The 27,436-nt window shown below is 54.8% G+C and overlaps 1 protein-coding gene across 1 annotated transcript in view; it reads left to right on the plus strand.

Annotated features, from left to right (window-relative positions):
* The first annotated feature begins 20,598 nt into the window (after nucleotides 1-20,598).
* TBX4 (T-box transcription factor 4) overlaps nucleotides 20,599-27,436 on the plus strand; it is a 31,553-nt gene continuing 24,715 nt past the window's right edge. The window contains exons 1-3 of the mRNA XM_085557246.1: nucleotides 20,599-20,738; nucleotides 22,401-22,559; nucleotides 23,353-23,447. Coding sequence (XP_085413372.1) covers nucleotides 22,404-22,559; nucleotides 23,353-23,447 — 251 coding nt within the window. The 5' untranslated portion in view covers nucleotides 20,599-20,738; nucleotides 22,401-22,403. The remainder of the gene's footprint in view (nucleotides 20,739-22,400; nucleotides 22,560-23,352; nucleotides 23,448-27,436) is intronic.

Consider the following 27,436-nt stretch of genomic DNA (forward strand, 5'->3'; position numbering starts at 1 on the left):
TTCCTGGAGCCTGGGAGAGCCCAGACTGCCCTATCTGCAAATTGCAGAGCAGATTATCAGGCAGCACATCTGAGATTAAAGACCCCTCTTCATGTCTGGCTCCCCCAGAGCCGGGGAGGCCGGGGCTGAGCTCGGTGCAGACTCTTTGGCACCAGGGGCTGATTGCTGGGGTAACCTTTTGCTTGGCTGCGAGGAGCAAGGAAGAATTTTCAACCAAAGAAAGGAAAAAAGAAAAGGGAACACACAACAACAACATTTTATTCCAGCAGAGTGGTGGGAAGAAATTCAGGCACAGCTCTGAGAAGCTCCCAGTTTGTGTGATCTGGGGCAGGGAGTGAGTTACTGGGAGGGTTTGTCTCCCTGTGTTCTTCTTCAACAACCATTTGGTGCTGGGAATTCTAGATGGAGAACGCAGTGAGAAGCCCAGAGGGGGTGGATTGGCAGCTGCAGGATGCAGAAGAGCCCCGGGGCTGCTCCTGCTTTGCTGTCCTGGCTGCACTGCAGAGCTCACAGCACACGAAGCGCAGAGCCTGGCGCTGAGCAGGGAGGGCATCCTCATCAAAACAGGGGGAGATTTTTCCTGGGAGTGCTCTGAGGGCTCTGCTTAGGAGAAATGGCAAAGATTTCCCTGTATTCTCCCAGGCAAAATGTGTGCCCAGCTGCTCTGAGCAAACCTCGGGCTTTGGAGGGTGCACAGCCGAGACCAGCCCAGAGTGGCTTAAGGGCTTAGAGCAGCGTCGTTCTTATAAACAACCACATGAATTAGCACAAATCTCATTAGATCCGTGCTTCTCCTGGCCTCCTGTGCTCCTAATGCCCCTCACAAGGGGCTCTGTGCAGGCAACGAGTGAAGAAATTCTTTCCAAGAAGAAAGAGCCGTGGCATTCTGGGTTTGCTTTTCTCAGAACCATTTCCATTACGGTTAATGCACAGGAGAGCAGAAATCTAATAGGTAAAAAGCCATTCAAGGTCCTTGGGTATTTTAAACCCGATTTAAAGTTTTGGCTGCTCTGTTAGAGCAATGATTCAGCTGATGATGCCCTAGGGTGTCTCCCCTGTTGAGCAACAGGCACAGAGTGATTTCTCTGCTCTGCTTCCCCTTGGCTCTTGCTCTTGGCTACCTGGTGGCCTGGCACCGTGGGGAGTGGGGCTGTCTGGGCAGGCTTTTATGGCATATTCCATTAGGGGTGTAGTGGAAGAGGTGGTCAGTGCTCAGAAAACATGGGAATGGTAAAGGATTTAGCCTGGAGCGCTTTGGGGAAGGGAATTCTTTTTCTCCTGTTGGTGCTGTGCATGCCTGCTGAATGTTGCCCACTCCTGGGCAGTGCCACCCTGCAGTCTCCCGTTTCTCCTCCCAAATCGCTCCAAGAAGCAACACAGGAGTTTCCCTTGTTCCAGAACCACAGCTGCTCCTGGGGTGAAGCACCAGCTTCAGCTGCTGCTTCAGAGCCAGGCTTGGGCTCCTGGGAGTCGTGGCAGGAAACAGCACAGGACCTTTAATGATTAAAAATAAATAAAATTAATTTTTTTTCTTTTTTTTCTTTTTTACATCTCTGCTAAAGGTCTGTTGCTGCTTCACCTCCCGGCAGAGGAGAGACGTGAGCAGCAAAGGACCGGGACAGGCAGCGGAGCTGGAGAAAGCATCTCCTCCCCAGGGACTCGCTCTCTGGCGGAGCAGCCCAGGATGAGCGAGCATGAGAAAAGCCGGCTTAGCCCTGCAGTCACCCTTTCCATGCGTTTCCGGCTGCTTTTCATCTCACTCCGACTTTAAAAGCATCTCACTGCAGCCCTGCCCTGCCGCCAGCCCCGGCAGGGCTTCAAAGCGGGGCTGGCGGCGGGGTCCCCACGGCAGTGTCCCCACGGCGGTGTCCCCTGCCAGCCCCGGGCTGCGACACGGCCACGGGCAGGGGCTGCCCTGGCACCCCGGGACCGCTCCATCCCTGTTTGTGCTGCTCTGGAAAGCGCGGAGGGACAGGGATGTTCGTGGGGGACAGGGATGTTCCTGGGGACACGGCTGTTTTTTGGGGACACGGCAGCGGGGATCTTCCTCCAGCCCCTTCTTGTCCCGCTGGTGAGCCCAGCCTTGCAGTGGATCTCTGCTAAGCCAGGGACCAGTGACCCCTTGGAATTTTGCATCCCCTTTTTGCATTCCCACTTTCCTAAATTTCCACTTCTCCCCTGCCTCTCTCTGCGGTGCGGCTGGGGACGAGCACAGCCGGGGGTGGTTGGTGACACCACTGTCACATACCCGGTGTTAGGGGGACACAAGGTAATTGCTGGTCCAATTTGGCAATTGCTGGTCCAATTTGGTAATTGCTGGTCCAATCTGGCAATTGGACCACCTGGCAACAAGAGGGAAACAACAGTGTCCAGCAGAGCTGTGGCTGTGCTGACCATCAGGGCGGTGGCTGTGCCTGTCCCAGCTCGGAGGGTGCTGGTGGATCACCCCCATCACAGAGAGACCATTGCCTGGAGCACTGGGGTTCTCCTGCATCCAAGTGATGGCTGGGAATGGGATCTGCTCCTTCCTGGATCATGCAGAAGGGATTTCACCCCGCCTGATGCTCTGGGCAGAAGCTGGAGGCAACACCTGAATTTGGCTCCAGGAGAGACAGCAGAGAGCAGAGGGGCCAAGTGGTGGCAGAAGCTCAGGACTAGCTGCAAACCTCCCTGCTGGAAATGTGCTGCCTCTTCTCTCCTTGGCTTTTATTTGTTTGCCAAGCCCCTGGATGTGATTCTCCATTTGCTCCCAGTTTTTGCTTCAGTGGATCTGTGGGGAGAAGTGCACTCACTGCTCGGTGACAAAACGCGTTCTCGGGATGGAAAAAGCTCTTCTCAAGGAAAACATGACATTTCAATGGAAAAGTACCTTTGCATGCTGTTTCTAATTTTAAAGCTCTGTCTTGGAATGCTCCCATGGACTTTGAAATCAGAGCTGGCTCTTATGCTTTCCAGGTTTTATCCACCTTTCCTATATAATTTCAAATTGCTCCCTCTATTAACGAGAGAATTCTGCCTTGGTGGATTTTGCATAGACTGTTTCCAAAGCACAGTTTCCCTTATCCCGTCCCTTTTTTCAGTGTTTTCTTTCCCCCAGCTCTAGACTATAAATACCTTTAGGCCAGACTGTGGGAACTGCACAAAGCCCTGTTACCTGGCTGATGCCTCCTCAATGGATGAATGAATGAATTTGCTTCCCGGCACTGCTCTGGAGTGAGATTAACTCTTAAAACCACATGCTACAAATGAATGCATCTGCTCATTCCTAAAGCATTTCATCTCCCTTCAACCTGCTAGCATTAATTTCCCCCTGTTAATGTGACCTGTGCCATGAGGGAGGAATGCTGGTGGGCTTTCTGTTCTGTGCAGCTCTGGTTTGTCCTGACCGAGATGAACTTTTAAAAGAGAGGAGCAAAAGCAGCCGTGAGCCGAGCGCTGCTGGAGCCAGCAGAGGGGAGGCGAGAGCAGAGATTCTGCCTTTCCCCTCTTGGCAAGAAATTTTGGGAGAAGGGAAAAACGGCTTCTGGGTTGTTCCTGTTCACTTCCCAAAAGCAGAGCGGCGCAGTCGAGCTGATCAGGGCAGTTATCAGCATCAATAGCGATCGATCCAGGGCAAAGCAGCAGCGGCAGATGGAGCTGGGGGCAGGCAGAGGCTGGAGGGGTTCTCCTGTCCCTTGTCCCTGCTAGAGCTGCGTTTGTCCCGCGTTTGTCCCGCGTTTGTCCCGCGTTTCTCCTGCATTTCTCCCCCATTTCTCCCGCATCTCTCCTGAATCTCTCCCGCATCTCTCCCTCCTGCATCTCTCTCGCATCTCTCCCACATCTCTCCCACATTTCTCCCACATCTCTCTCTCCTGTATCTCCTGCATTTCTGCCGCGTTTCTCCCGCATCTCTCCTGCATCTCTCTTGCATCTTTCCCACATCCCTCCCGCATTTCTCCCGCATCTCTCCTGCAGCTCTCCTGCATCTCTCCCGCATCTCTCCCGCATTTTTCCCACATCTCTCTCTCCCACATCTCTGTCTCCCACATTTCTCCTGCATCTCTCCCGCATTATCACAGTGCAGCCCTAGAATCCCCCGGTCACCCCCCGCTCCCAGCTCTCGATGAGAGTGGTGAACACAGCATTAAACCCCTGCAGTGGCGGCCAAATTTCCCTGCGAGGTCCAAGGCCACCTCCTTCCATGCCCTGTGGGGCTGGCACCCCTCTCCTTGGCACAGGTTCTGCCCGCCCTGTCCCACTCTCTGCGAGAGCAGCAATATTTACACTGCGAGATGCTATGGTGGGGCAGCTCGGGCTGGCCCCTGAGCTGAAGCACAAACAGGTTCACTGCAGCGAGGTCACTCCTTTAACAGCTTTAAGTGGGTTTCACTGAAATGAATTTATTTCAACAAAACCTTTTTTGATAAATTAAACCAGCGCCGCTCTGTGTATAATTTCTATAAACAATCTTCTCTAATGTTTACCTAACCTGGGCACGCAGAAACTCTCACACGTTCAAAATTAGATTAAAAGAGGCTATGAAACCTTTAGATAATACAATTTTAAATTATTTTTTTAAAGAAAGAAAGCCAGAATACCATGGGAAAATACTCTGCTGCTGTTGAGCTGAGCTTTTTCTGCCTTCTGCCAAGGGTGAAGGGAGACAAACCCCTCATGCTGCCATGGCTTTGTGTTGGTTTTTGTGGGTGCCAGCACCCACCCACACTCCCCCTGTGTATCTGGTGACTGGTGATGTGATGATTGATCTCCTCTGTGATATTTGCAGTGTCCTGGGAAGCTTGTCATTCATAATTTGTGAATTTACCACAAAGTAATTAATGAATTCATTAATTAAAGGCCCACAACCTCCCATCAGGTGCTGGCTGGGGAGAGCTGGGGGCTGTTGGGGTTTGTGCCCTGGAGCTGTGGTGCTTCAGGCTGTGCTGGCTCATTTGCTGAGGGATTTGGATGTTTTCCCTTGACCTCCCTGACTGCAGAGCAGCCTGGAAAGATGGACTTGACTTCGGTGAGAACAAACTGTCCAGCTCATAAAAGAGAACTGAGGTGAGTGAGAGATCTGCCTGCAACAAGGCTAAAATTGGCCTGATGGGGTGTGTGGGTTTGGGGGAGTTTGGGTGAATTTGTGCTGTTCTCCTCCAGAAAGGAGGAAGGTGGCAGTGCATTGGTGCTGTTCCTGCACAAAGCCTCAGCCTGGACACGGCATCACTTTTCCAGCTTGGCTCAACTCCTTCTTGGGCTGGACTCTTGCAGGTAAAAGTCTTAATCCTGAGTGAAATCCTTGCTGCATCTGACTTCTCACTAAGAATCACCAGCCCAGCTCCCAGAGGTTACGTGAAAATCAGGGAAATGTGCTTTGCAATTAAATACAACTTAATTGGGTTGGAGGGAGGACAGCAGAAAATGTTTCTGCTGAATAATTCAGTATTTAGAGACACCCTCACGTGCTTGTCCTGCTCAGCTCTTGGATGGGGCTTGGAGCAGCCTGGGACAGTGGGAATGATTCCAACCCAAACCATTCTGGGGGTTTATGAAAGGAATGGTACAAAAGCACCCAGGAGACAGGGATGATATCCAGTAGGTTCCAGCTGATGGGCTCTGTGCTGTCAGAGTCCCCACCTGGCAGGGATCAGACCTGGGCAGGCTCCAAGTGATTTTTGTCACTGTCTTGAGTGCAAGAGCATAGAAACCCTTTCTGCTTTGGGCAGGGAGAGCCTGCAATGAGCTCATGTGTTACTTGTGGATCCTGGGATTGCAGGATCTGTCCAAAATATGTGTTCAAAAATCAGCTTATCTTCCAAATAAACCCTCAAAAATTCCAGTGTCTTCAAGATGTGCTTGGAAGTGATTTATTCTTTTTGTTTTTGGTGTTTCCCTGATGATTTTCAGCATTATTTTTAATGACACTGTGTTCCCAGAGATCACTTTTGGTGGATAACACAGGATTTATGGAGAAACCAACAGCTAAATATGGTTATCATTGATGTTGCTTATAAAATACACATAGCAACCAAGATACTGACCATGGCAGTAAATTGAAAATATATTGAAAACATAAAGCATTCTTCCAATTTATTAGTAATACAATATATATATATATATTTGGGCAGGTTTTTTCCCCTATCCTTGATAAAAAGAAAGATAGAGAAGCTGTTGTGAGGAAATCTGTGGTAGTGTTGGTCCAGAGGCTGGCGTGGTGAGAGGTGTGCTGGGTTTGTGGGGTTTCAGACAGCAAACAGCCCACTCTGGGCACACTGTGGGCAGAATTTGGTTGCCAAATTCCTTGTGGAGATGCTGCCTCAGGGTTTTTGGGGTCCTGAGGGGTCCAGGGAGCAGGTTTAGGAGGGCTGGTGGCTTTGGAGTGGTGGCATTAAAGCAGGTGACTTTGCCCTGCCCCCACAGCCCTGCACAATTTGGGCACGTTGTGGAAGGGTTAACCCTGGCAACTGCTGGGTAAGTGTAAAAATATTAATAAGGCTGCTGCAGGTCGACCTAAAATGGGAATTTATGGTGGTAGTCAAAGCTAATGTTTGGGATCAATGCAACATCCCTTCTCAGAATGAAAAAATAAATTAAACAGACCGTCATACAGAGGGCATGTAACCAAATCAATCATGTTTATGGCATTTAATCAAAAGTTGATTCAGTTAAATTTATTCCATATGATAGCCCTGTGCTTCCCAGGATGCACACCTTGCTGGTGAGGCTCAGCCAGCCCTGTGCTGCTCACCAGAGCCCTGTGGCATTGCACATTCATGAGATTTGGGGTATTCATTTGTAGGATGCTCTGAGGAGTGGCTGGGGGGTGTCTGTGCGCCCGAGAAATGATCCCAGGGCTTTGCTGTGGGTAAATAACAGGTGTTTAGTGGCAAACATCCCAGTGACAGAGATCCCTGCTCACTGCTGGCTGTGGCTGGAGGCTCAGGTGGTGCACGGCCTCGTGGTGGGACAAATCCTGCCCCAAACCCCAGGTGGGGCTGAGGGATGCAGCCAGACACGCTGCTTTATGCCATGCTGAAATCAAACCCCTTGAATTACCCATCCTGGCCAGATCCATCCATCCATCCCTTCAGGAAGGCTCCTGCCACCATCCCACAGGAGCAGGCCCTTGGCTGCCTGCACCACCAGGCACTGTGCTCCCATCCTGCAAGGAGGATTTGATCCCACAGACCTTCCTTCTCCTCCTGGAGGTTGAATATTAGAATTCTTCTTAGCTGCATATATAATTCACTACATTAATCTTACCTTAAACCTGCTCCTTCCACAAAGCCCCTCTGTATTGATCCAACAAAGACAATTATATATTATGGGCGGGAGGGAGAAAGAGCTGAAATATTTGAGATTGGCCCTTCTGGGGGATTTATTACGTGTCTGAGCTACAGTGTCTGCCTATTTTTTATGCTAAGCCTCCATGACAGGGGTCATGTCTTCCTCCATACACTGTACAGTGCTGTGCACAGCGATGGGGCTCGATTAAATGCTCAGGATGATTAATCACAGCCTATAAACACACTTCTGGTGTGTTTGGAGGTGTGCACACGTGTGTGCAGCAGCAAACTCCAGCCACGGGTAGCTGTCCAACGCCCCTGCGGGGTCCTGAGCAGCCTGGGCTGGCTGTGGGTGCTGCTGGGTGTGTGCAGGACGTTCCTCTGGAGATCTTCCCGAGCTGCATTTGTTCTGCTCCCCTGCTCTTCCCAGCCCACTCGGTGTCAGTGGTTTCCTGAGTGGGATGCAGTCCTGGGGCATGTCCCAAAGGTGATGCAGAGCACAGGTCTGGGGGGTTTTCTGGAGATTCCCAGAAAAACAGAGCCCATCTCCCTCTGGGCATGGAGATCCAGGCTGTGAGGATGCAGGCGGATGCCCTTTAGGATTCCCTCTCCATGCACACCCCAAAATCAGGAGGCAAAGCAGACAAGCTGAGAACCTCATGAGTCAGGGAGTGAGAAAATAATGAATGAGCAGGATGGGCTGTTTGTAAATGTGTGTGAGATTAATGAGCAAAGGCTTCTCCACAGCACAGAAGGCATGAAATCAATCCCCACTCCGAGAATAATGAGGGAATCAATAGGATTACGAGGTTAAGGCTGGAGTAAACCTGAATGACAGCTGCAAAATAAATTTTATTTGGAGGACGTGGCTGGGGTTAAATGAAATGTAATAAATAATGTAAAACATTTAAGGGGTGGGGAAATGGTCCAGAGATGTAAGGAAGAACAGAAGGCCCTACAGTTGCTAAATCTGCCCAGTTTATACCCACAGCACGTTTGTACAGGTGAGTGATGAGTGCGACACACACCCTGCAAGGTCGTGCCTTCTCCCCTCATTGTGCAGGGCAGGGACAGGAGCAGAGGGGTGGCAGTGGTGCCACCAGGACCTGGGGCTGCAGCAGGGGCACCGAAGCAGGGCAGGGATGTGAATGTGAGCTGCAGTCTGGGGTGTATTTAGTGTTTACCTTGTGCAGCTTTGTGCATCCCTCTCCCCCTGCATTTCTCTCCTGGTGTCCAGCTGTAAAAAGCCAACATCCCATTTCCCACAGAACTCCTGGAGCTGCTGCGTGGCACAGAGACTGCCCAAAGCAAGGCTCACACCTACCCCTTGCACAGATCCTCTGACACGGTCACTGCAGGGAGAGGGACCTTTCTGCATGTTTTTCCTGAAGTTTTTCCACTTTTCCCCCCACCGTGGTGGGAATGTCTCCTCCTGCTCTGTGCTCCAGCAGGCATGTGATGTCCAGCTGGCCTTGGTTTTGGGGATAAATCTGTGCAGGTGGGTGCAGTGCTGTGAGTTCAGGTGCTCACCACTTTCTCCTGGTGGATGCTTTGGAGCCTGAAGCTTTTTGGAGATTGATACCGAGTCTGCTGCTCCCTGAGAGCTGAGATACTTCCAGCGCCCCGGTGAAAACGGAAAACCGGCCACAGGGGCGGCTGCCCCGATTTTTCCAGCGTTGTTAATCCCCGGTCCTGCTCCTCCCTGCCGGCTCTAGGGAAGGAGATTTGGAGTTCCTGGGGTGTGGTCAGCGCTTTAGAGGCAGAGCCCAGCCCAGGGAGGTTATCCCGGAGGAAACGCATATCCCACTGCAGGAGGAGCAGGGATGTGGGGATGCACAGCAGAGATTTTGCTCTGGAACCTTTCTGCTTCGTTCTGGGCTTGCTTCCCGCGGCTGGTTTTCCAGCAGCTCAGCCCAGGGCGTGTTCTGCCGGTGGGAGGGGGCGTGTGATGCTCAGCCCTGCTGACCGCGGCTGCTCCGTGGCTTTTTCCAGCCGCGGAGGGTGCGACCGAAAGATGCGCGCTGACAGCGGCCAGCCCGTGGGGAGGCGACACAAAGAGAGGGATGCGGACGACATCGCTTCCAGGAACATCCCTGCTTGGTGGGAGGCTGAGGAGCTGGACTTGCCTCCTGCCAGCCTCCCTGGAGCTCCGAGTGTCCATCTGTCCGTCCCCAGGGCAGTGGGTGCAGCATGGGGTCACTCTGCGCGGGGGTGTCCCTGTGTGTCCTGACCCCGCTGCGTGTCCGTGTCACTGCTGGTGCCAGCTGTCTCGCGTGTCCCTGCACTGTCCTGCAGCCCCACCTGCCTCCCACGTGAGACCTTTCCTCAGCAGGATGCAGAAAAATGCCTTTAAGTTGTCTTCTAATAGCTCCTGTAAATCTTATTTTATGCTAAAGCTAAAGAGGCGTTTATTACTGTCAGAAAGGAGGAAGAACTGGTGAATCCCTGACTGGCCCCAAACCAGGTGACCTGGGAAGAGCAGAGGGAGAAGGCTGAGGGCCACGGTTACCCCTCATTATCTGGGGACACAGCACTGACACCAGGTAAAAACCTTGGGCTGCTGATGGGGTGCAGATCCCCGTGCCTGGGATGGGCTCAAGGAATCCTGGCTGCAGCACCTGGAGCTTGGATCAGGCTCAGGAACCAGGCTGGGGACACTCATACCCAAGAACCCAGGTGCTCGTTTTCCTCCGGCACCTTCCATGCCATAAGAAACCATACAAGGTGTATATAATTTTTTTTCCCCATGTTTTTATTTAATATTTTTAAACCATTGCACAGGCAACCTCAATCCCAAATCCCAGCCCAGAGGTCAGTAGAGAATTGGCCCTGCACCTGCAATCTGAAACCAGCTCTGCCTGGCTGGAGAGCCTCACGCTGCGCCACTAATGAAGGGTTCAGGGGGTTGTTTTTCTTTTCTATTTTATTTTGAGACGCTGTTTTGAAGCACACGGCCAAGAGTGGGAATTTCACAGGGTAAACAGAAAAGCTGCTCTGAAGTTATTTATTGGTTCTGTTTTCCAGCACGTGGACTAGTATTGATTTATTTTGCAGTGTCTCCAGAGGTTTCTTCAAGGTTAAAATGTAGACATTGCATGTTAGGCTGGACTAAATACTGGCAGGAAAACACATTTGGCTCTTCTAATTGGAAAACCATACTCCTTTTGTCACCCTGAGGCCAAGGCTCTGCCACAGCAGCACAAGCAGGGCAGGGGAATGCACACAAGTGCGAGATGCTCTGCTTCACACTTGTTTGGGGAATTCGGTGGGAGCACAAAGGTCCCCACAACCAGCTCTGGGGTCCCAGCAGACCCAGAAAGCAATTCCTCGAGGGAAAGAATGGCCAGCAGGCATTCCAGGTGGGGAAGCTGGGTCTGAGCCTCCTGCTGACCGAATTTAAGCTGTTTATAGGGGCCACCGTGGCCAGGCTCGGTCCCAGCTTCACTTTTGACTCTGTGAGCTGCTCCCAAACAGCACCAGGGGCTGACCAGGCTGCCACAGCCCGCTGGGGACAACGCTGGTCCCCAGCAGCTGATGGCAGAGACTCATCCCAAGTGGAGATGCTCCACACCAAAAGCAGGAGAGACTCCCACACGCCATCCTCAGACCCCACTACCCTGTTTTCTGTCCATATATTTACAACCATTATTCAGCCGGAGAAGGGGATGGAAAAAGAATTCTTCAACCCTAAGAAGTATTTACATCCTCAAAGTAATTTCCAGCCTCTGTGCTGCTTGCTCCCCTTTCTTTGGCAGGTTAAGGGCCACTGAAGGAGGCAGTGTCAGGGTGGCTGCTGCTGCCACAGGATCCCCTTCTCGTCATTCCCGGGCCGGTAGCGACTGCGTGCAGCCCGGATGGAGGTGGGGAGCTCTGCTGGGGAAGGTACAAGCTGAGGTTTAGAAATCATGATGTGTGAATTGAAATGGGAAGCAACGGATCTCGGGAATCACCGCAACTGCTACAAGGTGTTCCTGAAGCTGTCAGCAAGCCATCTGCCCGCTCGCCGCGGGTAAACAGTGGCTCCAGCCATCCCTCCTCGGAAAGCCGGGAAGCACGGGGCTCCCGTGGGGTGAAGCCCCGCAGGGCAGCAGCGTGGGCAGGGTGGCACGGGAGGAAAGGAGCTCCGGGGCTGCGGGAGGACGGAGCGCTGCGCCTCTGGAGCGGAGCCCCGGCCGCGCCGCTCGCTCCTCGTAACTCATCGCGGACACAGCGCCGCGGGGAGCCCGCGCCGGGCCCGGCCAGCGATTGATGGGGATTTATGGGCTCCGGGGAAAGCGGCAGCCGCTCGGGGAGCGGAGCAGCGGGGCAGGAGAGCTGCGGGGCGCTGCCGGCTCCTTCGGCTCCCGCCTCGCCTCCGCTCCCCGGGCACGGCGGGGCAGAGGGGAGGTGAGGAGCTGGAAATGTCCTGCCACCCCTCATGGCATGGTGGGGCAGAGAGGAGGTGAGGAGCTGGAAAGGTCCTGTACCCCTCATGGCATGGTGGGGCAGAGGTGAGGAGAGCTCTGGAAAGGTCCTGCCACCCCTCATGGCATGGTGGGGCAGAGGGGAGGTGAGGAGAGCGCTGGAAAGGTCCTGCCACCCCTCATGGCATGGTGGGGCAGAGGGGAGGTGAGGAGCTGGAAAGGTCCTGCCACCCCTCATGGCATGGTGGGGCAGAGGTGAGGAGAGCTCTGGAAAGGTCCTGCCACCCCTCATGGCATGGTGGGGCAGAGGGGAGGTGAGGAGCTGGAAAGGTCCTGCCACCCCTCATGGCACGGTGGGGCAGAGGGGAGGTGAGGAGCGAGCTGGAAATGTCCTGCCACCCCTCATGGCATGGTGGGGCAGAGAGGAGGTGAGGAGAGCTCTGGAAAGGTCCTGCCACCCCTCATGGCATGGTGGGGCAGAGAGGAGGTGAGGAGAGCTCTGGGAATGTCCTGCCACCCCTCATGGCACCGCTCAGGCAGAGAGGAGGTGAGGAGCGCTGGAAAGGTCCTGCCACCCCTCATGGCATGGTGGGGCAGAGGGGATGTCACCCCCTTCCCATGGGGACACGGTGCCATCTCCGTGAGCTGGCACGGGGCCGCTCGCAGCCCAGCACAGTGACTTTTCCCTGACTGGGAAAAGCTGATGAGCCGGAATGGCACAGGCACGTCAGTGCAACCCCAGAAACGCCCCGACGGGTCGGGACTGCGGCATCGCTGCCAGCCCCGAGGGTGGGCACAGGAGGGAGGGCCCGTGGCTGAGACAGACCGTGGGAGAGGGTCTGAGGGGCTTTTCTAGCTCCTCACGGGGTTGGAGTGCAGCTCAGGCCAGTGCTCCCAGCCCCGTGCTTGCTGTGTGCTTCAAAAATGTTCATCATGCCGTGCCTCAGTTTCCCCTCTGTGCAGGGGACAGTGGTGCCCTTGTCCCCAGCTGCCCAGAGAAATGCACTGAGCTTCTGTAAATTCTGGGGCTGAGTGAGCTGAGAAAAGCAAAATTGGGAAATTACTTTTGCAAAGCCGGTGCCAAGGTCCATCAGTGGCATGCAGGGAGGAGTGTGGAGGGTCCCAATTTCGGGGCTGAGCCCCCTTGTCAAGGACACTTGGACCATGTTAGCCCGAGTCTTCCTGCAGTGCCAGCCAGCACTCTCAGCCTTCCCCCCCACCCACAATTCAAAATAAATACAGAGAGTGAACATGACCTTGAATGTATAGTCTAAAGCTTTTAAAACTCTCCTCTAATTCTTTTAACTTCCCGCACATCTATCCTCTGCACCAGCCTCCTCATTTCTCTTTCTCTACAGTAAACTTATACCCTTTCTAAAGTGCCCGGAGAAGACGCTACAGATGAAATGTTGCTTTAGCTTAATTTCCTATTCCTAACATCTGCTTTAATTAATGTCATTTGCTTTGATTTGCTGCCAGCATGCCAGTGCGGCACTTCCTTCATTTCGCAACCTTAACCATAACCTTGTGGGAATGAGGATCAGGTGTTCCCGGCTGATTTCATCTGGTTCAGGGCATTTATCTCGAGCTCTGAGGCTTTTCTGCACTTTGTCGGTGGCACCAGCACAGAGGCAAAACCACAGCCCTCTCCTTGGCTGGAGGTGCTGAGAATGTGTTGTAGATGAAGGATGCTGCTGTGGAAAGCACTGACCGGCGTTTCTTATCCAGATTTTTTACACTTCCTAGGCTCAGCTCAGAGCAGGAACGTGGCAAAACAGGAGAGAGGGGATGGACCCCTCCCCAGCTGTCAGGATCAGAGAGGACCATCCTGCTGCTGGCTCTGTTCCTGCTGTCCCCACAGTCCCTGAGGCTCCATGGGCAGTGCTGGACCCCTCTGGCCAAGGTGATTCCTCAGGCTGATGTTCCCAACTCAGGCCAACCTTTTCCAGCCATTTACCAGCATGGAAACAGATGAACATCATGTGTCAGAGGTGGGGAATGATCGTGAGGATGTTCCAAAGCAGCCAGGCCAGCCCCTTGACCAGCTGGCAGACCTGCAGCAGCCTCATCACCTGGGCCAAGGTGAGAGGTCTCAGCGTGGATCCCTCTTCTCTGGTGGTGGAGCAGGGGTTGGGGTTTGGGGCAGAGCCCATTTTGCTCTCTTCCCTGCCTGGCTGCCAGGTCAGAGCAGGGAACAGCAGGGGCAGAAGCAGCTGCACTCTGTAGCTGTTGCTGTGCTGAAGTTCAGTGGTGCAAACTTCCTCCATTGGAACAGCTCCTGCTGTCCCCACCGCTCCTGCTTCTTCCCCAGTTTCACTCTGTTGGTTTCTGGCAGGTGCAGGCTGATCCTGAGGATCATGAAATCCCTTTTCCATCCCTCTCTCTGCTCCCACTGCATGGTGAAACTCTTGTGCCCTTCCTCCAGCAGGAGCTGCCTCATCCTCTCTGCACCGCCAGGTCAGTGCTCTGAGCTGTTGGGTGAGAAAAAATTCCTAATTTGAGGGATCTTTTTCCTTCCCTTCTGATGGAGCCAGCAGAAAAGCAGAACCCAAGCAGAAAAACACCAGTAAGCTCCCCATGACTTTCTGTAGCTGCTTTGCTTGAGAGCAGCTCCTCGCACAGCGGAGCCTGGAGGAAATTTTAGCAATTGTCTGTTCTGGCCCCAAATCACTGGCACTTGTATACAGCAGGCCTGAAATGGCCCCTTTCCCAGACAGCTCCTTAAGCAAGGCTTTCCTGTCTCTTTATTTAATGAATCTCAGCCATCCTTTCTCTCCTTGCTGGAGCCAGGGGCAGATGCTGCTCCAGCATTTCATCCCTCCCCTCTCACCAGTTTCCCTCATTTTACCTGCAGCAAATTTGGGGTCCCACAGCAAGCCATGTCTCAGGAGGAGGAAATTCCCAGCTTCTGGGCCCCATCCCAGTTGACTATTATTTCCCTTCCTGTTTGCTTCTGTTGAGAACCTTCCCCAGGAATGGGAACGTGGGACATTTTTGCAGTTTTTGTCCCTTTACTGGGGGTGTAAGAGCACCCCTAAGGTTGAGCCCTGTTTTCAGAGCAAACCCACTCCCTGGGCAGGGAGGAAAAACCCCAAAATGGAGAAGAGCATTTGTCCCAGGCCTGGCCCTGCCCCACTGCAGCCCAAGGAATGTGTTTCACATCAGTGTCCCGGGAGTGGGACGGAGGCATGGGAGGGATGTGACTGAGCAGGGAACAAGCTGCCACATCCCAGAGCCTGGCTGGTGATGTGTGCTGCCCTTGAAGCAAAACCCTTCCCCAGAGTGGCCCCTTTCCCCCAGCCTCCTGTTCCCCAGACCCCCATACTCCTTTGTCTCTGCTCCCATCTGCCTCTCACCTCGCCTTCCTCCATCCCCTTGCCTCCTCCCCAGCAGCTTCACATCCGGATGAATGTTTGTGCCTCTGCTCCAGCCTCTGCACTCCGGCTCCTGCTGCTCCCTGCTCCCCTCTGCCCTTTGAAATCCTGGCTGCCTTCCATGCTCTGAAAGCCTCACACCCTTAAACCTGCCCCAGGTGATTCAGCCAGGCCTCGGGACAGGACTGCTCCCTAGGAGGGTGATGCACGGCTCTCTGGCAAAGGTGCCTGTTTGCTCCTGGCTTAGTGTTTTCTGTTCCCTCCCCACAGCTGCAGTGCTGAGCCCTGTTTTGACCCCCTGCCATGCTGTGGGTCCAGCCCTGGCTGAGGGAGAAAGAGGAAAGATTCCCTCTGGGCAGCACCGTGGGGGAAAGGGACTGGCCAAAGAGAGCAGCAGGCTCTGGTGGGGTGGGAGGGCTTGCTGGGCTGCCTTGCTCAGCCTGTGGGTCAGGGTTTCTGGCCCCTGAGGGGGCTCTGATGCTGGAACAAGATTCTTTGGCCCCCCTGGCCCTGGTTGCTCAGTCAGAGCATCACATCGTGCCACACTGGGGGCTTGGACAGCATCTATGCCCAGCTCCAGGGCAGAGGCAGAGCTGGCAGCTGGCTGCCTTCATTCCTTGTGTTGGGAATTTCTCACCCAGACCAGCATTTTCCTCTGTTTACCCTGGAGGACAGTGATTTCCCACAGCAATAAGCTCGTCCTCATGCCCAGCACAAATGGAATAATCACTTTGGGCAGGACTCTGCCAGTCCCAGCACGGTGAAGGGTGGGTGATGCCAAGGACGCCGTGCAGAGCCACAGCACATTGCTCTGCCAGGCTACTGGCCTGGATTTGCAGTGCCTTAAGGCACTTTCTTGCTCTGATGCAAGGCTTAAAACAAGGCTCTCCTCTTTTCTTCCTGCCTGTGACAAGTGACTTGCTGTGCTGTCCCTTGGTGGGTTGGTGCCTCTCATTTTTTTGCCCACAGCCCAGGTGCTCCAGAGCAGCTTCACCCAGGAGGTTCCACGTGTCCTCCTTCCACCCCACCGAGGTGACACAGGACACTGAGCTGCCCTGGGGCTGCTGTCCCCTCTCCATGCACACATCTGGCTGCCACCCTGACCCACACCTGGGTCCCTTCTCTCCCGGGCTGCCCCCCAGGCCCCGCGGTGGCCACCAGGGATGCTGTGACCAGGGGCAGTGAGCTCTGTGAGTGGCACAGCAGCGGTGGCAGGGCCTGCCTGGCCCCCATCCCGTGCTCAGACCTCATCCCACAGGAGTTTGGTGGGTGCAGGAAGCAGAGCTGGGGCTGCTGTGGCACTGGAAGCCAGGCTGCAGAGAAATCACCAGCTCTGCGTGCTGGGCTTTGTACTCTTTTTATTTTTTAAATAATTCCCATTCCAGCTCCGTTTGCCTCCTCCCACCCTCCAGAGCTTTAGGGCTCTTTTCTTAAAAAAAAAAAAAAGAAAAAAAAAGTTATTGCAAAATAGATGGAGTATTTCTTTCTTCTTCTTTTTTTTTTTTTTCTTTTTTTTTTTTTCTTCCTATATGTATGTATGTAAATCTTGAAGTTAAATCAGAGCTTTGGCTGGGAAATACCACTGGGGACTATCTCGGTCTGACGCTCAGCAGGGCAGTGATCTCTGGACTATTCATTCTTACAAAGACTTTGCCAAGCTCATGGTAAAATCTCTTCCTTCAAAAAATGTACAGTTGATTTGAAACGTTAGTTTTTTATATGCTACTTTCAAAAAAAAAAAAAAAGAGCGTATTAAAAAATAAAAGTCTAGAGCATTTGGACAAAATGAGGGCTAGTTAAAAAAATTAAACCAATTCCACAATTGTTTGCTTTTATTTCTAAAATGCTTAAGCTTTAAAAAAATGTCTACATACATGAATATTCGTTCATAGTTTAATTATTTCTGGATACAGGTTTAACATTTCCGGGCTGCATCTTGCACAGCTTTGGTTGAAATTTCGACGGGTGAGTACACTTGGTACGCCGGGACAAAATTAACAAATAGCCCCCCAAATATTTAAAAACAAATCGGAATATGGTTCTTCGTTTGATTTACCCGGTTCCAGCGGAGCTTGGTGCGAGACTGAGCGGCACATTCGTTTACAACGTTTTAAAACATTCGTTAAAATATTTACTTAACAGTTTAAAACAAAGCCTTAGAGCCTACAAACGTGCCCAGGTCAGGGAAATACATGTGGATAATTGGGCTGAACGATTTAGAAGCAGAGAATCACTTGTATTTCAAGCGGTGCATATTTCCAATTTCCCCTTAGTGCATCTATTTTAGGCAGATGCTTAAGATTAAAGGGCTGCACGTCAGCCCGTATCTTACCCACGCTTCCTTGTCATCGTTTCTTTGCGATTAAATTTTGTGTTTTCCTTTCAGCCTAGAAGTGTTTGGTACCAGTCTCTTGGCAAAAGAGCCTGAGGAATGGAAGGGTAAAGAAATATGACCCAGCTGCTATGCACAATGAGGTTTGTAAGTCCTTGTATGGTATAAATAAGCATATTACACAGTTATTAGAAATTTGGCACTGTCGCTGTTTAGAAGCAAGTCTCTGATGCTGTGTAATTCCTCCCGAGTCCATGCATAACTCAGCATTAGCCTTCCATTCTTCCAGCCTTGTTACTGGCCAAATTCGGCAACTTTTTCTCAGTACACATCCATTCAAACGCTTCTCAGCTGTGTAAACCGGTGAGTTTCCTCTCAAGTCAGTAAATCTCTGCCAACCCACGCGGTCGAGGCTCGCTCCTGACTTTCCCCCCGCCGCCCTCCGCCTCGCACGGGGCTCTGAGCCGCCGCCGCCGTCGGGGCCGCGCGGTTCCGCCGGGTGCGGGCTCGGGGCTCGCTTCTCCCCTCGTCTCCGTCGTGGCTGGCAGCTTTTCTTGAGGGGGAAGAGAAGCAGGTTTTCTTCGGGGCAAGAGGAGCCACGGAAAGGGGCAGCGGCTGGAAGAGCGCTGGAGCATCCCGCGGAACGGATCCCACTCAGGTTTCCCCGGCCCGCGGACTGAGTGTAACTTCGGAGAAAAGCGACAGTAAACTTTTATTAATCGCCGGTGTTTTAGGGCCAAGGCATGAGAGAGCTCGGTGACAGTGATGAGTGGTTTGGAGCGCTGGTCCCTGAAAGCGGGGCTTATCCTCCCACCGCTCCCTTGGCTCGGCGTTGATGAGCCGTGAATAGGAGCCACCCTGCCGTCGGGGATCCGGCCGTTTATCTGCCGGGTGATGACAGTCGGGCTGGTTCCGCCTCGCCGTCAAATTGCCGGAGCCTTCGGGAAGCGCACGGAGCTGCCGCAGCCGCGGGCTCCGTTCGACGAGGACGTTTCACGCCTCGGTGTCAGCCCCGTCCCCCTGCTCGGGGGATGAGGAAATCTGTGCAGCCCCGGAGGAACCGATCCCGGAGCCCGCTACCGGCAGGTGCTGCCCGGGCTCGGGGCACGGTGAGCCGAGCGCGGCCGGACTCAACCAGGGCTGCACGGCGGGGAATGGGCCCGACCCCACCGCTCCTGCATCCCCGTACGCACCGACGGGGGAGTCTGAGCCTGGAAGGAGGCCTGAGAGTCTTTGGATTTGCTTTAATTAAATCCTCCCCACCTGGGATTGCCCCCTCCACCCTTTTTCTTTTATATATTTTTTTTTTTTCGTTTTGTCAAGGGGGAAAATACTGCATTTAACATCGGTAAGCTCAGGCATCGGCCGGCAATTCCAATTCCCCTTGCCGCGATTGCGGGAGGAAGGGCTGAAGGGAGACCCATCCAGACAAAGCCCAGCCCCCGGTACCGGCTGCAGAGTCACACCAAAATTCACCTTGCCGTGGAGCCCGGCAGCCGCCCCGCTGGGGAGAGCCCGGCCCGCGGGGCTGGCACGGACCGGGCCCGTAGCTCAGGGGCGGCTGCGGGACAGGCGGGGAACCGAGCGGGGCAGCTCCCGGGAGCTGCGGCGGAGCCGGGCCTCTCGCTGCCCCTCGCCGGGAGGGCTCCTGAGCCTTAGCCCGTTCCCGGTCCCGGCTCGGTCTGTGCGGGGACAGCACGGTCGCGGGTCCCCTCTCGCCCCGGCCCGGTCTCACCTGTCCCATCCCGCCGGCTCCTGCGAGATCCGCTCGCCTCGCATCTCCCGGCCCGCTCGGGTCCCTTTTTTTCCTCCCCCCTCCTTTCCTTTTTTTTTTTTGGTAGGAGTGGGGAAAAGGTTCATTACGAGGTTGACCCCACTTTACTTTTTTACTCTGCTGCTGTTCCCAATTTCGGCACCACGTGACGGTGGGAGTGAGTTGGGGTTTAAATTCACTTTCAAGAAAAGCCCGATGAGACCCCAGCCCCGGCGGCCCATGGCGGGGTCCCTGTGAGCCCGGCGCTGCGGGAGCGAGCGGCGCCCGGCCCCGCCCGGGACCCCCGGCTCGGGTAAGGGCGCGGGGGGGATCAGCAGGGGCTCGGTGAAGCGCAGAGCCCGGTGCTGTCGCGACACAGCGCGGGGCACTGAGGTGGAGCTGTCGCGACAGGCCTGTGTGCAGGGGTAGGGCGCGGTCCGGCTGTGAGGGGCTCTGCGCGCCTGTGCCTTGGTGATCGCGACAGCCGAGCTGAAGTGGCCCTGTTAAGTCGCGACAGCACTCGGGAACTCTCCCGCACGGGTTCTGCTCCTGCTCAGGAGGTTTGGCGGGGCGGCGGGAGCCCCGAGCAGGCGGAGCCCGGGCCGCAGCGTGAGGCGCTCCGGCGGGCCGCTGTGAGGGGCCGCTGCCCTGCCGCCCTCACCTCGGGGCGGCCCTGACGGCCTGGCCCGGCCGGAGCGCTGTTGTGGCCGCCCAGCTCTGCCTGGTCGTGGAATCTGTCGCGACATGGAGAGGAGGGGGAGCCCTGTCCTCGTCCCCGGGCTCGCAAGGGAGACACGCAGACAAGGCAGGCCGCAGGCCGGCGGGCGTGGACGCTTTGGTTGCAGCGCAGGGTCAGGCAGCCCCACGGGGGTCGTGGGCCCCTCCTGAGGCGGGAGCCCAGCCCGGGCGTGATTCCGGCTCTTCCCCATCACCTCTCCCGGGCCATCCCGGCTCCCGCCGCGGGGTCCCGCCGAGCCGGGTGCCCTTCCGAGCGCGGCCTACGCGCCCCGCTGCAGCCCCGGCCTTGCCCGGCCGCACGGCGGGCAGCGGGGAGCCCCAGGCCCGTCGGGGCTGCGAGGGCGCGGTGGTGCCGAGGATGTCCCCTCTCCCCGTGCTCCTCCCGGAGCGACGAGCGGCTCCGCTGGCCGCCGGGCCCGGCGCAGCGCCGAGGCGGGCCGGGGAAGGCCGCGGCCGGGTCTGGTGCACCGGGGCCGGGCGGCCGCGGCCCCCGCCGGTGCCCCCCGGTGCGGACCGTCGGGCGGGCGCGGGGCCGGGCCGGGCCGGGCCGGGCGGAGCGGGCCAGAGTCGGTGTAAGGGGATGTGATTGACAGCGGCAACGTCAGCAACAGGAGGGGAAGGAAAAGGGAGGGGGGGGGGTGAGACAAAGAGGGAGGGAGTCGAAAGGCCCCAAACTGGATCTTTATGGAACATTTTCCGCCGAGATCAAGGGAAAGTGAATCCGCGCAGCGGGGGATGCTCCGCACGCCGCTGCCATCGGGGGCCGCGGAGCCGCTCCCGGCCTGAGCACCCCGCGGATGCCCTTCATGCCGCAGCCGCCCCCAGGCCAAGCCCGGAGCCCCCCGCTGCGCCTCCTGCCCCTCGGCCGGCCGTGTGAGTTCCCGGGGTGCGGGGGAAGGACGGGAGGGAGCGGGGGGTCCAAGGGTGCGGGGCTCCCCGCAGCCCGCCGAGCCCCGGCCTGGGGCGGGACACCGCCGCCAGCCTGCCCCGCTGCTCCCCGCCAGCCAACCTGCTCCGTAGCGGGTGCACCGCTCCCGGTCCGGGGCTGGAGCCTTGCCCTCGGGCTTCGCCGCGGACAACCTCCCTCCCACCTGTACCCTCCCGGTCACCGGGCTCCGCTCTGCGGTTGGACACCGGGACACATCCATCCGCGCCTCGGCTGGGGCCGCCCCGTCCTGACACTCCGAGCCGAGCGGACGGACCGGCGGAGTTCTCGGGGCATTGAGCCCTGTACCGTGCTCCCCGCTCGGTGCTCCCTGCCCTGGGGATTGCGGCTGGTCGCTGGGGTGTGTGTGTCCGCTCGCACATAGCCGGGCTGGCTGTCCGGCTCCACGGCGGGAGCTCTCCCTGGAATTCTGGTGCGAATGGAGGAGCTGGGAGTCCCAGCCCCGCTCTCCCTGGAGCTCTGCTGGAGCTGCAGTTTGGGGTGCCAGTCCCGCTCTCCCTGGAGCTCTGCTGGAGCTGCAGTTTGGGGTGCCAGTCCCGCTCTCCCTGGAGCTGTGCTGGAGCTGCAGTTTGGGGTGCCAGTCCCGCTCTCCTTGGAGCTCTGCTGGAGCTGCAGTTTGGGGTGCCAGCCCCGCTCTCCTTGGAGCTCTGCTGGAGCTGCAGTTTGGGGTGCCAGTCCCGCTCTCCTTGGAGCTCTGCTGGAGCTGCAGTTTGGGGTGCCAGTCCCGCTCTCCCTGGAGCTCTGCTGGAGCTGCAGTTTGGGGTGCCAGCCCCGCTCTCCCTGGAGCTCTGCTGGAGCTGCAGTTTGGGGTCCCAGCCCCTCTCTCCCCCTGTCCCGAAGAGCGGCTCGGCCCTGGCGGCTCGGGGCAGGGGCCGGGGCTGCGGGCCGGGGTCAGGAGCGCTCCCTCGGGGCCGCAGGTCCGCGGTCAGCGCCGGTTTCAGTGCCCGGGATGGGCACCCCGCACCCCCTCGGAGCTGCTCCCCCTCCGCGCCGCCGCTGCCCGTCCGTCTGTCCGTCCGTCTGTCTGTCCGTCAAGCGGGGCGGGCGGCCGCGTCCCTCCGCGCTGTAAAAGTCGGCGTTGATGCGCGGCAGCCCCGGCGGAGCTGTCAGGCCTTATCTTTATTGGCTTTTCCCAGTCTCCGTCCAAGTTTAAGAGGGGCCCTTTTATCTCGGAGCCCAGCACTCCCCCTGTTTACACCGTCCGGCTCCGCCGCAGCGCTTCGTCGCGGAGCCCCGCAGCCCCGACGGGACGGGGGCAGAGACACCGACCGGGCCGGGCTGCCCTCCCCGCGGGTACCGGAGGGGAGAAAGGATCGGGCTGAGGGGCTGCGGCCACTCAGACGTGTGCGGCCCTGGCATCAAACGGGAGCGCAGCCACGCGTGGGCAGCTCCCCCGCGGGGGCTGGCGGGCCCGGCCCGGCTCTGCCGGGCACAGCGTTGTCACATCCCAGTGTCGCCGAGTGCCACCGCCCCAGGAACGACCACGGGCCTGGCCGGGAGGGCCTGACCTCGCAGGTGGTCGTGCCCGGGGCTGGGCGAGGGGCAGGGGTTGGACGTGGCAAGCTAACACTGCACCTCTCTCCCCCAAGGAAATGCTCCAGGAGAAAAGCCTGTCTGAAACCGAGGAAGGGTTTCCAACAGCCCCCGCGCCCGGCCATGCGGACACCTCCGCCGGCTCCCCCGTCCTCGGCGTAGCCGGGGGGAGCAGCACGCCGCTCAGCAGCCCGCAGCTCCCCGACCCCGAGCAGGTACGCTCCGTCCGGCCCCGCGTCCTGCGCTGCTGCGCCCTCACCCCCGCCAGCAGCCCGGCCCGCCGCCGCGCATCTCCCCCGGCGGCGACGCGGGGAGGGATTGCGAGGAAAGCTCATTTTTCTTCACGTTTCTTTGGTTTTATTTTTTATTCTATAATTTTATTTTCCCTGTCCACAGCCCGCCGTCGGTGCTTAAGTCGGTAAAGGGCGGATCCGAGCACTGAAAGTCGCGGCCGGCCGGGCCCGACCCGTGGCGGAGCTGCCGCCGCTCCTCCCGGGGCTGCGGCCCGGCGGGGAATTCGCTGGGGGTTTTCCATCCCTAAATAAAACGCGGCTTCTGTGCCTTCACTCCGCGCACGGATGCGATGTCCCCGGCATCCCGCGGAACCCACAAAGCGTTCCTGGACGCGGATCCGTTGTCCCCGCGGCTGCTCCTGGCCCCGGTTTTTGGGAGGCTAAGGGCGAGTCTACCCCAGCACACTTTTTTCCCCTAGGAAAAAGAAAAAAAAATAAAGAAAAAAATTCCATTTAGCCGCAGTGTCCTGCCTGGTTGTGAAATTCTGCAATTAAAACCGGCCTCCGTTTGTTTCTCTTATTTTTGGCATAGGACAGTGGAATTTTTGAGACTCCATCCTCTTCCCGCACAGGCTGGTGGCTTTGCCCGGAGCCTCGGCTGCAGCGCGGGCCCTGAGTGTCCCCAACCCCAGCCCTTCCACGGCCCTTCCCAGCCCTTCTCACAGGTTTTCGCCATCGTTTCTTGCTGTTCTCATTATCTTAAATTTTTTTACAGACAATAGAAAATATTAAAGTCTATCTCCATGAGAAGGAGCTATGGAAGAAATTTCATGAAGCTGGCACGGAAATGATAATAACCAAAGCAGGCAGGTTAGTGAAAATTCCCCGCAAACATGTATTGCTTCTGATCTCTATGAAATGTCCTATTTGCCAAGACTGGGTTTTGCAGAGCTGCCACAGTCAGTGGCATTAAAAAATATAATTGTGGTTGCAGATTTCAGTAAGATAATTTTTTTCAGTGTAAACTGTACATGTGTTTGAGTGTGGCAGTTGGAATGTAGATGCAAGAAAATGTTGTGGAGTCGTTTGGAACATTTAGTCCCTATTCTCTCTGATAATGTTTTTTAAATTATTATTATTTTTTAAATTAGGAAATTAGCATAAGTATGCTGGGTGTTTTTTTGTTTTTTTTTTTCCAAAAAGCAAACCCCCTTCCCTTTTCTGTGCCGTGCACTAAGACCTATGCTGGGACACTACACCAAAATTTTAGCAGTACGAAGGTTCTTTTAATCTCAAAACTGAAAGAGAAACGGGTGCCACTTCTGGGTAAAAAAAAAAAAAAAAAATCTGTTTTCCCTTGGAAACAAATAATTATTTTTATCAAAACAAAGCCGTCTCAATGTGCACACCCGGGGAGGGAGACCAGAGCCTCACAGAAGCTTCAGTTGCTGGGAGAACCCAGCCCTGCCTCTGCTCAGGGCTCCTGTCCTGCCCGGGCTGCTCTGGTGGGAGATGACAGAATTAATGTGAGAAAATTAAGAATCAGAATTAAACCTCAGGCCATCACCGGCTCAGGAATAAGCTAATTGCCAAGAAAATTATCCGGGTGTCACTGTGGGCACCAAAGTATCTGCCCTTGGCTTCGGCGGCAGCGGGCTCGCCTCGGGAAGGAAAAATTGAGGCATTAACATTTAATTCCAGTATAGCTGAGTGCCGTGCCCTGCCATTGCTTGTTCTACACCGTGCTAGCGAGCTGTACAGCCAGACACTCAAATAATGGGGAGAAAACAGAGAAAAAAAACCACAAATAATTTCTACGCAGCTTTATTTCTCTGTGTTCTCTGAGCCTTCGTGCAGAGCAGCCGTGGATGCTCATGGAGTGTGTGTGTGACTTTTCTCCCATGTTTCTGCTCACACTGTGAGACCCAGAACCCAGCCCTCGGCACTGGAGTTTTGGGGTTGATGAGCACTTTCCCTCTGCTTTCCTCGGTCCCGGCAGTGCTGCTCGGTGCAGCAGCTGCTCGGTGTGGGGAAGCTGGACTCTAATAAGCAAGAAATTCCCATTATTCCCCCTGGAGAAGGGGGTGTATGTCCCAGGAATCTTCCATTTATTTGCTCTGTGGCTGTTTATGGAGTGATGGTGCAGGCAACTCTGTCCTTTTCACACTTTATTTTGGCGTATAAAATCTCAGGGCTTGTTCTGCAGCGTCTGCTGATGGGAAGAGCCGGGTTCATTTGGATGGGTCTGCTCCCTAAGTCGGCTCAGATGAGGGGATCAAGACCTCAGATATTTCACCCTTAATTTATAGTACCTGAGTGTGTCTGTGCAGAGATGTGTAATATCTGTACCAAATTCTGGATCCTAAGCATCCCAAACGTGCAGGTTATCTCTCTGTAAGTCTTAACGTGGCTTGTTTAAACAGCTCCATATGGACAGGGCTCAGTCCCACATTCCTTGTCCGGTGGAGCTGGCAGTGCACCTTTCAGGGGGTGGGATGGGGGGTAGACAACAAGATGTGCAAAAATTTGGGTTTTTTACATTACCCGAGCCAAATTCTCCATTGGCGAAATTCAGTGCAGCGCCATCGAGCTAAAAGAATTAATTTTTTTAAATAAACAACTTTGAATTTAAAAAATAATGAAGGAAGTGGCTGAAATGCTGATGAATAATACAGAACAAAAGAACCTATTTTTTTTTTCTTTTTTTTTTTTTTTCATTGCGTTCAGCTGCAAAGGGTGTCAAATACAGGACTAAGGCTTTTATCGGTGTTTTCAGCACAGCTCCGCAGCCCCCGTGCCGCCGGTGCCGGGACCCGCCTCGGTTCCACGGCCCGGGCTGGGCTCTGCTGCAGCACCGACAGCAAAAATAGACAAAATAATTGGTATGAAAAATCGGACAACTTAAATCCCGTGGTGCCTCGAGTCTCGGTTCATAGCGATGCCACGCGTGGCCGTGCTGAGGGCAGGGCAGCCCACAAACTGCAATCTGCTGCTAATCCCCATGCGAAGGACAAAAGGAAAATTATTACTTCATGCAGATTTTATTTTACCCAGGCTATTTAAATAGAGAGTCGCTATAATAAACCTCCTCTTGAGCCAATTAAAAAAACGATGGTTAATGGAGATTTGTGTGCACTTGCATTTAGCATAGGGGGGTGTGGAAAGAGGGAATGCGGCTAATTGCAGGCACTAATCAGGACTCTAATCCCCCTCCCAGCAGGCACAGAGATGCCCCTGAATGCCGTTAGTTGAAATCACTTAAATGTAGGTCTGTCTGACCTCAAGGGGCACAAACGAAAAGAAATGGAAGCCTGATTTTTAAATTTCAGACAACCAAAAAAAAAAAAAAAAAGGGGGGGGGGTGACTTTAATGACAAGTTCACTCAATGGAGAGGAAATGTAAAGCTCAGCGGAAGCGTTAATTCCATGGCAATGGTGTAAAATAGCTTTTTTTTTGTATAAACAAGGCAAATATTGATAACTTGGTTGGGGGGGAAAGGGGGAGTAATTTATTTCGTTCTTTGTAGGGCTCCACAGAACGAGCCAACTATAAATTATCGAGAATTTAGGGCTGAGAATTACTTTAGGGGATTATTACTCCCTCTTAGGACTGATCTGTAGGAGATACTAGAACACAGCAAGCTCAGCATTGAAATAGAAATCATGTTGTTGCCAAGAAAGTTTGATTTATAAAGTGGAAACATCTTTAAAATGCACTCGCTATCTTTTTAATGTCCGACTAGCTTCATTGTGGGAGGGGGAAAAAAGAGATTATTTAATATTAAAAGGATCATCAAAAGATAAAAAGTTTATGTTTGAACTGAACTTTGGAGAAAAGCGCTCGGATCCCTCGCAACGCCCGAGGCAGCGCCCGCAGGATGGGCGCCGGCTCCATCACTCAGAGCCTTCCTCTCCTTCCTCCTCTTTGAGGTTTCTCTAATGAGGGATTTCTCCTCCGGAGGATTATCTGCTGATGGTTTTAAAGTGCTGAATGTCTGCGGTGCAGACATTGCCCCGTCCCGGAGCACCCACGGCTGCCCCGACCGAGGGGAACGGGAGGAAAAGCGGCCACGGGTGATCCCTTCAGGCGGTGCCCATCTCGCGGGGCGTTTTGCAGGGCAGGTTTTTCGGGAGGCAGAGGGGATCCCGTTGTTTGAGCAGCCCCTCTCCACAAAAACCCGGCGGGGCGGCCGCTCCCGCTGCCGGTCCCCCCTCCAGCATCCCGGTTCCCGTCCCTGCTCACAGCCAGGGATGGGGGGAATGAATCCAGCGCCCACAGCGAGCTGTGAGTGCCTGGTTTTGGAAATAATTGTTCACAAACCTTTCTCTGTGTGTCTGTCTGTGTGTGTGTGTGTTAAAACAAACAAAAACCCCTCCAAAACCAAACCAACCCACCAAAAAATCCCTTCCCCCAGAAAAAAATACTGAACCAAAAAATACCCTAAAAACCTCCAGCGAAAAGTTCCGGTCGGTGAGATCCTATTAAATCAAATTAATCAAATCAATCTAGGTGCTAATAAAGGGCACAGGGTGTATTAGAGAATGCAGATGCAGCTGCACATCTGGATTCCTCCTCGCTGGCTGCCCTGCTGTGGGGGCATCGCTCTGTCCTAGCAGGGTGCACACCTTTCCTGCGGGATTTTAGGAATTCCACACTTGTGAAATTGCACAAGGGGTGGGGAAAGCAAAAAGCAAATGAGGGACTTCACTATAAATCTGGCTTTCCGATTTCATCCTCTTGCTTTTATGTGCTATTATTTAACTGAACAATTGTAGATTTTTTTGTAGCTCATGACAAACCATTCTTTGAATGGTGAAATCTCATTTTTCAGCCTTTATTTTTGCTGGAAGTTAATCTT

The sequence above is a fragment of the Lonchura striata genome, chromosome 19 (genome assembly GCF_050655825.1).
Source record: "Lonchura striata isolate lonStrDom1 chromosome 19, ASM5065582v1, whole genome shotgun sequence".
Taxonomy (NCBI): domain Eukaryota; kingdom Metazoa; phylum Chordata; class Aves; order Passeriformes; family Estrildidae; genus Lonchura; species Lonchura striata.